Source organism: Pezoporus wallicus, unplaced genomic scaffold (genome assembly GCF_028554395.1).
Source record: "Pezoporus wallicus isolate ANWC-B61680 ecotype Strahan unplaced genomic scaffold, APGP_CSIRO_Pwel_v1 contig_818, whole genome shotgun sequence".
Classification (NCBI taxonomy): Eukaryota; Metazoa; Chordata; class Aves; order Psittaciformes; family Psittacidae; genus Pezoporus; species Pezoporus wallicus.
In genome coordinates, this window is record NW_026636248.1 from 5,065,867 (window position 1) to 5,076,714 (window position 10,848).

The following is a 10,848-nucleotide window of genomic DNA, read 5'->3' on the forward strand; positions in this document are numbered from 1 at the left end:
CCTTGCAGTATCAGGAGCACGAAGAGGAAGCAATTGCTGTGTCACAGTAAGAATGGAGTAGGAATGGTTGGTGCTAGTTTAGAGTTTAATCTGGGTGCTTTTGAGTGACTAGTTCCAGAGGAGTCGCAATGAAGCCTGGCCATAGAGAAACCTGGCTTAGTTAGAATGCTACATTTTATCTTTTTTCTCCATAAAAGTTCTGCTGACAAATTGTGGCTGTGTTGTTTCAGTGTGATCATTTGGCTCTACTACTGTTAACTTGCACCACAAACATCTCTGTTCATGCTCATTCTTTCTTTGGGTCCAAATTTCACTCACTTAACTCTTCATCTATGAGTAAATAATATTACTTGAAGAAAGGAAAGGCAAAGGGCCTCTGTTTTCTTGGCATAATTTCTCTGATTTAGCTTTTTTCTTAATAAAGAAGAGCCTCTGGTTTCAGAAAATATGGATGAAAGACAGAGTATGCATTTCTTTTTACCCTTGATACTGCAGTGCTTTGGGTCTTGCTGTGAGGGACAGAAATTCTTTCAGCTTTCTTTGCTTTAAGGGGAAAAGCATCTGCCAAAGAAGAGGATGCTGTTTGTTGGGTTGTGCTTGATCAAGAAGAGGAAAGGGTGGTCAGCCCTAAACTCTTCAGAGTCACTTGCAACCTCTGTGCCAGCTCCTGATGAGCCTACCACCTCACTGCCTGCTTCATAGATTTCTACAAATGCCTCATGGACAGCTTCAGACATCTTCAGGTTCTCTGCTGCAGAGACGCCAGAGAGATTGGCTGATGAGCTGAACAGGTCAGTTATACCCAAGGCCACTAAGACAGCTGTGAGGTTGTATTTTTCCTCAATCTTCACACGTGGGAGGAACACTTTTATTTTCCTCTCTTCCATTAAATCAGAACTGGTCCACTCCGTAAGTTTTTCAAAGGTGATTGCATTCTCAAGCTGCAAGGAGACAAGGAAATGAGGTCTCTGGGATGAGAGCACAACTTCCTTTGTGACAATGCAGTACCAGTGGTGGATTTTTTCTTTTTAAACTGACTATTCTTAGCATGGCATATTTCTAGGTATATACAGATTAACGTATCTAAGAGAGAAAAGCAAACTATGGCTTTTTGTTCTTTGTCCTGCTTTCCTGTTTTCTATTTTTAATAGTCTCACTGTCAATTTTATTAATGAGATGGCTACTCAGCAAATTTCACCTAAAGCTCTTCCCTACTTATCTTCTTTTCTTGTGAAACATATTCTGAAGATCATTCTGTGCCTTTGAATTGTAAGCTGTAGCTACATTAAAGGCCTTCAAGTAACCAGGTGTTAATAGAAACCAGTCGCTAATACGTGAACTATCATTTATTACTGAGGCATTTAGCTTTGCTCAAAGGCCTCTTCATTTTTATAATTCAACCTCTTTGAATTACTGTACAAGCATTTCAATACACTCTCATTTATTACATAACTTTTCATATTCAGACTATGACCCTGCTAATGACAATAACCTGTGCCCGTATTCTGTTCATATCAACAACAGGGTGTCATATACATTTTACTTTCTGAAATTGCTTTAATCATTCCAGTACCTCTCATATTCAGTATTTAGATAGTTTTATTTTTGAAGGTATGAAGGAAGCATGTTGAGCACTGCCAAACCAAACAGTAATTGCAACTCGTAAAGCTAACAAGAACCTCCCAGGATGCTCCATAGCATGCAGGAATACAGATATCAAAACCTTTGGAGTTCAAGCTGCTGGAGTAGCAGCTGCTTAGCTGAGAAGAATCTGTTCTTCAGTGGCCAATAATTAACCCACTAAAGTAATTCCTTAAGCCCTCCATGCTCAGCACAAACTATTGCAGGACAGTTGAGACAACTGCATGCTTCTATGCAACAATCCCATGCTGCTAGTGTTCAGAACTGTTCTGGTGAAGTGTTTAGTATAGCTTTATTGTGAAGAGCCTAAATCTCACTGTGTTTAAGGTTTTATGACACTCAACTGCCAGGGCCATACCTGCTCCAAGCCAGAGACTTCATCAGGCAACAGAACCAGCATGCTCAGCTGCCCACTGGCATACGGAAGCTCCAGGATCTTAATTTTCTCAGAAGCCACCACTGCCACTTTAAATGAACCAAACTGATACATCATCTGCACGGGTCTGGTTTTTTGCTGCAAAACAAAACAATATAGTTTTCACAAAGGTTATTCTTAGAATGTAGAAATAGCCACTTATGATTAAAGCTACTGATTGCTCTTGTTCAGGAAGATTGTATAACAGCTTGTCTACTCTCTTAATAAATTCTAGAAGACACCTCTAAGGTGATGTATCTCCACGTACCTCAGTAATTCTGAAAGGCACTGCCTGGGTTTCTTCAGCCTTAAATGCTTTCTCCCACAATCCTTTGAAGTAAATGGCATTGACAAGGACCATTTCAGTCTGGGGATCCACAGAGCTCGGTTGAAGAATATTTTTGATCATTCCTTTAAGAAGGCATGGGAAAAGAGACATGTATATGACACATCTGTGTATAATACATTTTACTTGGCAATCACAATGTTAAATGAAGGGTAAAGAATTTGTAGGGAAGAGGGTATAGGGCAGCTGTAATCTTGTACTTCTGAGGTTGATTTGTTTGCTGCTGTTGGCAATAGCTGTTGTTTCCTCTCTCTGTAAAGAATTATAATGGAAGATACTAACACCCAGAGGTTTACTTGTTAGAAAATGAGTAAAACTGTATATTTTGTGACAATGGGAAGAACTATTGGAATCGTTTATCCCAGGATGGTCTCCAACCCAAACAGTAGATACAAATACTTCTTGTTTCAAACCAAAGTTGAAATGACATGACTGTATAAAGAAGGTAGCAGGAAAGGAAGAAGCCACAATTTCACTCTACTTTCTTCTTATACTTGTTCTTTTTTATTCTGCTGTCCTCATGAACACAGCAAGCTCTTCCCTCAGTCCTTTCCCACTACTAGCTTAATTATGGCCTGGTTTTCTGCTTCAAAGTGTGATACCATACCAGAGGTCGTGTGATTGTGAATATTATCATTCCAGCTAAAATTCAGCATCTTTTATCTGTGTTTGCTGATATAAAGAGTCCTCTAAAAAAGAGGTGTTTCTGAGGGGGAAAAAAAAGCACCAAAACGTTAAATGATAGTTCCTTATCTGGGAACTGAGCTATTATCCAGGAGGACAGAGGGAGATGTTTAGGGGGTTTTGTCTCCTGACAAAGCATTCTCATATGCTGCTCAAACATGGTGATAGAAGGGAAAATACCTATGCTGATACTTGGCTTGCTCTTACCGTTAGTCTGGTTTTCAACCCAAGAATTGATGAGCTCTCTGGCTTGATCTGCAGCTGTTTGAAAGCTGACAGTTTCCAAGCCTCCATTATATAGTTCCTTCACACATTGTAAGTATTCCTTCAAAGGAAGAGTAAAGCAGTTTTTAGATCAGAATGTCAAAGCATTTTGCAAAAGTGAAATACAAGACTGAAATTAAGGTATATGAATAATATGCTTATTAAAGCTAATCAGTAAGACATGATTCTAGTTCTAAAGCCTCTTAAGATCTGATATTCATCGCTTCAAGCAAGAGTATATGCTCACATGGTTAAAAATGTTCTCCAGAACTGAGCTCGATCAAAGATGGAATTAATTTCAGTTGAAATATGGGGGTTTATTCATTTTGCCAGCTTTTAAACTTATTTTGCAATGGTATTTTCCTCTAATTTCAAATTAAGTGCTCCTTTCAAAGGGAAAACTTGAAATATTTTTGAGAACCTGAAGTTATTTTTCAGGTTTGTTGAGACAAAGGTTGGCGTTAACTCTTTCCAACTAAAGTTACCTTTATTAATTATCATTTGACAGGATTGGATCATGATTGTACTTTGCACAAACATCTTTTTAGTGAGGCATGTGTTTTTTTAAGACTGTAGAGGGTTAGGGCTGTGATAGAGAGGTTGCGAATCCTGCCTTCCATACGGAAGAAAATTTCTTTAGCAGAACCTAAACTAACTGTGCTTTTGCATTACAGAACGGTACAGCTTTGACACAGAAATAAATACACTCAGATCAGATCTTAGAGCAACTCACCGGTAGGATTGGGTATGACTCTTCAGCATAAAGTCTACTGGCAAGGTTGAGTGAATAATTGTCTTTTGGTTGGGTGATTTGAGTGAACACGGTTTTAAGTGAATTGTGGACACTGAGAGATGAGCCGCACTGAAAGGATACATTAATACAAATAAAAAGATAGATCGTTATTCTAGTTTTAGTACCTAGAATATTTTTTATACTATATAAGTAGAGTAGTTCAGACACTTCTGCTTACAAAACTGTTGTTCATCCTGTACATCTTGTTGCTATAACTGATATATTTTTTCTAATGTGTAAAATTCTGTGCTGTTTTTATACTGTAATTTCCTCATACTTCTCTCAGGGGAACTTTTAATTGCCTGCTACATTATCTAGCTCCAGCAGATCAGATAGGCTTTTCTTCATTCACCACCAGTCCCATTTAACCAGTAGCATCCAGCTACCTTGTCTATACATGCAAAAATCTATAATTTTCCTTATATGCTCGATATTATGGTGCTGGGTTTCATCCTATGCCTGTTCTGAATCCTCTCTTACCTCCTTTCTCTCTCTATTCATATGAACAAAGTGTTCTCCCAAACTGGGGGATGCAGAACGCCAGCTGCTCATCAGAGAGGTATTGGAACTGCAAGAGACTGTTTTATCTGCTATATTTTGCTCACAGGAGAAAGTGACATAGAGAAAGAGATGAAATTATTTCTGTACCTGAGGTTTAACAGTGTCTCCAAACCCTGTGATTTTATCAAAGTGAACAACCTGTAATTGAAAATAACAGTAGTTGAAATAACAAGTATGACAAAAATGAAAGTTATGCAACTAAGATTAATTCATGATTCTTGAAGGAAACCTCTTAGCTAACTGTGAATCTGGGTGACTCAAGAGGTGCAATCCATCTGCAACCTCTGTGAATAGCTGGGCCTACTGTTCCCTGTTTAGATGATCTCTTTTTCTGTTGAACATCTATAAATCACTTTCAGTGTGTGCCATTAATAATACTAACTTTTTTCCAGGTAACAAGCCAGGCAATCTCTGTGAAGAGAGCTATAGGAAACTCATGTGAAATATTTTGCAGTTTGAACACATGTTCTGGCTCTTCTCTGGAGATTTTATCTGCTCTCCTTACTCCATACAAAGGACACTAGAATGTATTATTCTCTTTGAGAATGCTACAGCTCACAATGATAAAATTTAAATCCAGTTTCAAGATTTCTGGCTAATTCATTTGTTTAACACTATGGGAGTTAGAGGTGGCCGCAGCTTTTGATAAGTCTGGATCCAGATTTTTTAGTCTCTGGGCTATGCAAGGGATGTTGTCATAATTTATTGCTATGGCTCTATTGAGCTGCAAGAAGGTTGAAGTCTTTCACTGAGACCTCACCTGATATATTTGAGCCCTGGTGTTTTCTCTTGCACCTAGGTAGACCATGGACAGAGCTGAAATGACGCTCAGGGGAGAGTAGAAGATGTTCTTGTTGACATGCTGGACTCTCAGCTCCCTGAATACATCAATACAAAATTCTGTGCTTGCTGCACCGATGGATCCCATTGTGAAACCAGTATTGCCTAAAGCAAACAGCAGAAGTACAATGACGATGTAAGGACAGAATACTGTACAAACACAGCACAATGCACTTTAATAATAGCTTTCAGTCAATGAAAGTAGTTTTGAAGTCATTCTGTGGTAACATGCCTATTGCTATGCTCATTTCTCATACATGTTAAAAAATCCATACTCATAAATCTCTTTCTGTCACATTGTATTCAGTTGCTTTATTGGCAGTACAGTTCCTTGGCGGTCTAAAATCTGTATGTGATTTATGCTTACCTTTTTAAAGCAGCCAAACAACAATTGCCTGTTCTTATTTTCATTCAGTGAAGGCTAGAATTCCTTGGTACTCTGTAGTACCTTACCTTGATGAAAACAAGAAAATATGATCTGTCTTTGATAGACTTGCAAAGCTGTAAATTTCAAGTGCAAATTTCAGTAGATTTACTCTAGGTTTGGACAGTTACAAATAAAAGCAGAGGCTGGTTGATGTTTTTGTTTTCTAAAAACACACAAATGCAGTAAAATATCTATTTTTTGCACAGTACTTCCAGTCAGTAGATCTTCAAAGGCTTGTATCTTTACCCTTGTTTTAATAGTGGAAGCATGGACAGGCAATATAATTTGTCTAAGGTCACCTAATCTGGGAGAGGGACTGATGCACAGAATTAATATTCCACCATATTGTGCTTTCAGATATAGCTTGCTTTGCCTGAATGCATTTATATATACTACAGTATAAACTTTCTGAGAAATTAAATTTTGTTAGTGACATTCAAATAAAATAGAAATGCAGACATGATAAAATAGCAATGCCTACTGTAATACAGCACTGTTAAATGAACACTTGTTTTTGCGTAGACCAGCAAAATTTTGTATTTGTTTCTGTCTGAGGTTTCTAGAAGTGCTGGACAGTGTAAGTCCTCTGTGGCAACTGTGCTTATATAACAGTCTAGGTCAGCGTGGATCTAGTTTCTTTCCTGTGATTTATGGAAATTGTGAAAGTTTGATGTCTTTCAAAATTCAGCCCTTTATGTAGGTGCTTAATGCTGGGATCTCAGGTTTGCTTTTGGAGCATAAAACTCTACCAAGGTTTTTAGTGACCATGTTCATGGGTATAAATGTACACTGTCACAGAAATTTGTCTTATTTTCCTTTCTGTATACAAGTTCACATTTATAGATTGTGGTAGAAACATAAATCTGTACACCCACACAGCTTTTACCTTGTCTAGTATTCACCAGCTTTGTTTTCCAGAGATGCAATTGTTAGCAAAATTTCACACTAAACTAAACCTAGTATATTTACTAAATGCCACAATTTTGCTCTCAGTGGACTTCGTTGAACCAGAGGTCAATCAAGCAAATTTATTCTTGGTTGTCAAAAATTAAATTTAAAAGATACTGAACGGGAGGGTAAACTGCTCTGAAATAAGGTATTTTAAGCATAAAATAATAAGCACAAAGAATAAACTTGTAAAAAGTTGTCTGAAAACAAATACTCAGGTTTTACATATAATAAAATTGCATAAACACAGGTGAGAAGACTTTTAGAGAATATCATGTAAATATTCAGTCCTTGCAGATACCAAAGATAATACAATAATTGCTCTCTCCTTAAATTTAGGCATAAAAACGGAATAATATAGTGAGAAGGTAAGTTTTCCTAGAGAAATGCTTACCTTTTGAGCTTCAGCACCAAAGGCAATACAGCTTTCTAGCTGTATGTACAGACCGGCTGAGCCCTTGGGAATTTATACAATTCTGAATTGTGACCTACCCGTTGCTGCTCTTCATAACCTTTGACACCATACAAATAATTTAATGGGATTAGGTCAGATTTTAGTTTCAATGGGCCCTTTTTTGATTGAAGGGATAGTAAATACTAGGTTTTTATTCCATATAACAATGTGTTCTCCAAGAGTACATCAGGATTTGTGGATTGAAGAGCAGGAAACAATGCTCATGTTCCTTTAAGCTTCACTTGTAACTAGATACTGGCATGTTAGTGAAAACAAAAACTGTGAAAACCTTGGTGATAGAAAATATAATCAGTAGTTACTAGTCAGTCTGTCAAATTGTTATTATGGTTGTGTTAACTGATCAAAACTCTCTTTCAACTGATCCTTTTTGAATGTGAAAAGTGCAGCTGAGCCATGTTAGACAAAAGGTAAGAGCAGGACTTGGCCTATTATTCTACTGACAAATAAAGAAGGGTGCCTGTAAGAAAACCAGTTGAGATGAAAGTCAAAAGCAGGCAAATTTCTTTGAAAAGTTGGGATATTTAAGAAAGATCTTTTGATGAGTGTGAAGGTTTCATAGCAAACTATTTTGTTCTCAGGGAGTAATAGCAAAACAAAGCCTCAAAGAAAAAAAAATAATCACTTCCAAATATGTTTGTAGTATGCACTTGCAATGTATATCTCTGATCTTCCATGGGTTACTTAATAGCCCAGCAGATGACAGAGGAATTGTGAAATCCAGATAAAAGAGTGTTCATGGTCTGTAGGACAATCATAATATACAATAGCAAATATATTTGAGTTATAAAAGCATTTGCTCTGTATAAAAGCTATTGTGCTGTGTTGAAATGATAGAATGGACAAACAGTGAAGAAACCATTCTGACCTCTGTAAAGTACTGTGTGATTTAAAATAAGGCAGTGGGATTCCAAAGTCAGTGCAACATAATTCTTCAGAACATAGGGACATGACTGTGATTTCTGTTAAGGAGAAGAGGTAGGCTCCTGTACTACTGTCAAAAGCTTAAACACTGCAATTTTCGTTGCCACAGTCTGATTCCTTTTGTGAAAATAAATGTACCATAGAAACCTACATTCTCTTTGATGAGTTGTTATCTCCAAGGCAGTCTGAGGACTTAAGCAAGACAAGATTGTACTGGAAGTATTTTTTTTTTGTTAGGTCTGTACTCCACAGATGTCAGCCAAGTGTTTTGGTTCGATTTTGTTTGGTGTTTTTTGTTTTCCCACAGATAGGCTGACAGATATGTATCTATACTTAAGCACAGAATAATACTTCTCTTTTTCTCGTTTTTCTTAAAGTCAAGCCTACTGCTTGCACTGTTTCAGCCTTTAACAAAGCTTAAAGATCTGTCTGATAGAAGTGCTTCTCAGAAAACCTTATCCCTACGTATAAAACAAATGTTAGTATGCTGATAGAGAAAGGAAATAGAGAATGAGTCTCCCAGGTATGTTGTTAATCAAAAATCTCCACCATCTGGTGAAACAATGATAGTGAGTTGTGTATATGTATTCTACTCAGCTTTTCATATCTGTTAATATAGAAACCAATGTAGACCAGTTGGTCCTGCCACTTTGAAACATCCTGGTGTTAAGGCAATGAACTGTTTATCGATCAGCCATCCAGGTACTAGAGAAGACGTTCAGCCTCAAAGGGATGCTTCCAGACACTTTAAAGCATTAAGACAGTGCTACCATAGCTGAGAATAATGACGTCATCAAAGATGTCCTTGAGAGGGAGGCAGTAAAGAGGCAGTTTTAGCCTATCCATGTCACATGGGTACAGCTAGGGGGACTCAGTAGTTCAGCTCAACTCCTTTTTCACCTCTCGTCCTTTCAAAGGGAGAGTAGCTGTAAGGGTGAGCAAGCCTTGTGAAACTAGGATAATATATGGTGCTTTTCTTAATGAAAATTCTCAGCGAGAAGCTCTATCCTTGGCTGAGTTGCCAGATAGATGATCCTGAATAATTTCTGTCTCCTGAGAGTCTTCACTACAGAGAAAGAGGGAGTTATCCAGTATGGCCAAAACTGTCAGCCATTTCTTCTGAGCAGACACAAGGTCAGGTCAGTAAAGACAAGGTGTTTCCACAGTAACCCTGGCATATATAATCAAGCTTTATTTTATTTTATTTATTTTATTCATTTTATTTATCTTATTTATTTTCTTTTATTATTTTCTTTTATTATTTGTTCAGTGTATTGCCTCCTTTGGGTGTCATGAATAAGTGCTTTTTATTAACACACCACATTAATGTATCTTAAGAGTGGTGAATAACAACAGGCTGTTTCTCACCCAGTAGTTCATTGTACTAGTGTGCTAAGACACTGAACACTTAAGTAAGTACCCACATTCCTTCTTTTGTATCCACTGGCAGAGCTGGTCCCCATTTCATTTGTGTAGCTCAGGAGGTCTAGTGGTACCACAGATACAGGGTGAGGCAGAAGTGCTTCCTAGTGCGATGTGGTCAGAAGAATATCTTGCATATAATAAAATACTAGGAAGTGTGCCTGGATGCTGAGAGTCACAGGCAGTGTATCACAGCTTCCTTTGCTTTTAAGATTCACGTGCAAAAATACTGGTTATCAGGAGTCCTTCCAAGCTGAATACAAAAAGGCTGGAGAGAACATGCAAAAGTGGGCATAAGCTGGCAATACCAAACTAAGAGGAGTTGTCCAGGATAGAGAGAGCTTACAGAGAAATCTGGATAGACTAGATTGCTGTGCAATCACAACTGTATGACTTCAACAGAGCAAGTGCTGGATTCCCTGTGTGGGATAAGGTAACCCTGGCAATACATACAAATTAGGAGGCAAGGGGCTGGAAAGCAGCCCTGCAGAAAAGGATCTGGACATTTGGGTTAGTGGCAAGTTAGTGTAGGGCACAAAAATTGGTTTATGGCAACCAAAAGCATAGCCAGCTGGTTGAGGGAGGTGACTGTCACACTCTACATTGCACTAGTGTTAACCCCCACCTAAATTACTGTGTGTAGTTTTGAGTGCCTCAACATAAGAAGGACATCAGACTACTGGAGTGTGTTCAGAGGAGTGTGACCAAGATAGAGAAAGGCCTCAGGAACAGGACTTACAAGGAGTGGCTGAGGTTTCTTGGTTTGTTCAGGTGGGAGAAGAGAAGGCCGAGCGGTGATCACATCACAGTCTACAACTTCTCCAAAGGGGGAAGTAAAAGGGGAGGTGCTGATCACCTCTCCCTGGTGACCACTGAGAGGACACAAGGAGATCATAGACTCATAGAACAGCAGTTTGGAAGGGACCTCAAGCATCATCCGGTCCAAGCTTTCTTGGCAAAAGCAAAGTCTAGACAAAATGTCCCAGCACGCTGCCCAGCTGAACCTTAAAAGTGTCCATTGCTGGGGAATTCACTACTTCCCTGGGGAGGTTGTTCCAGTGGCTGGTTGTTCTGGAACAAAACTGAGTCAGAGAAAGCTCAGTTTGGACAT

General features: G+C 38.4%; 1 protein-coding gene across 2 annotated transcripts; it reads right to left on the minus strand.

The window, feature by feature from the left end:
• Positions 1 to 207: 207 nt before the first annotated feature.
• LOC130593894 (ovalbumin-like) lies at positions 208 to 7,632 on the minus strand. 2 transcript variants are annotated; one of them, XM_057399376.1, is made up of 8 exons: positions 7,314 to 7,632; positions 5,465 to 5,649; positions 4,792 to 4,842; positions 4,084 to 4,212; positions 3,294 to 3,411; positions 2,325 to 2,467; positions 2,000 to 2,155; positions 208 to 941 (listed from the first exon to the last, which is right to left on the minus strand). In XM_057399376.1, exons 2-8 carry the CDS (start codon positions 5,630 to 5,632, stop codon positions 546 to 548), a joined length of 1,161 nt encoding a protein of 386 aa, XP_057255359.1. In that variant the 5' UTR covers positions 5,633 to 5,649; positions 7,314 to 7,632; the 3' UTR covers positions 208 to 545. The 2 variants fall into 2 exon arrangements, with proteins under 2 accessions (XP_057255359.1, XP_057255360.1); XM_057399377.1 differs by lacking the exon at positions 7,314 to 7,632 and having other exon boundaries at positions 5,465 to 6,679.
• Positions 7,633 to 10,848: the final 3,216 nt, after the last annotated feature.

Bases quoted from the DNA above. Each gene is read 5' to 3' on its own strand.
- LOC130593894 (XM_057399376.1), bottom strand. From the start codon at position 5,632: ATGGGATCCATCGGTGCAGCAAGCACAGAATTTTGTATTGATGTATTC. The intron at 4,213-4,791 runs GTACAGAAATAA...GTATCCTTTCAG, and splicing joins GAGACACTGTTAAACCTCAG to TGCGGCTCATCTCTCAGTGT. The intron at 2,468-3,293 runs GTAAGAGCAAGC...GCCTTCTTAAAG, and splicing joins GGTTGAAAACCAGACTAACG to GAATGATCAAAAATATTCTT.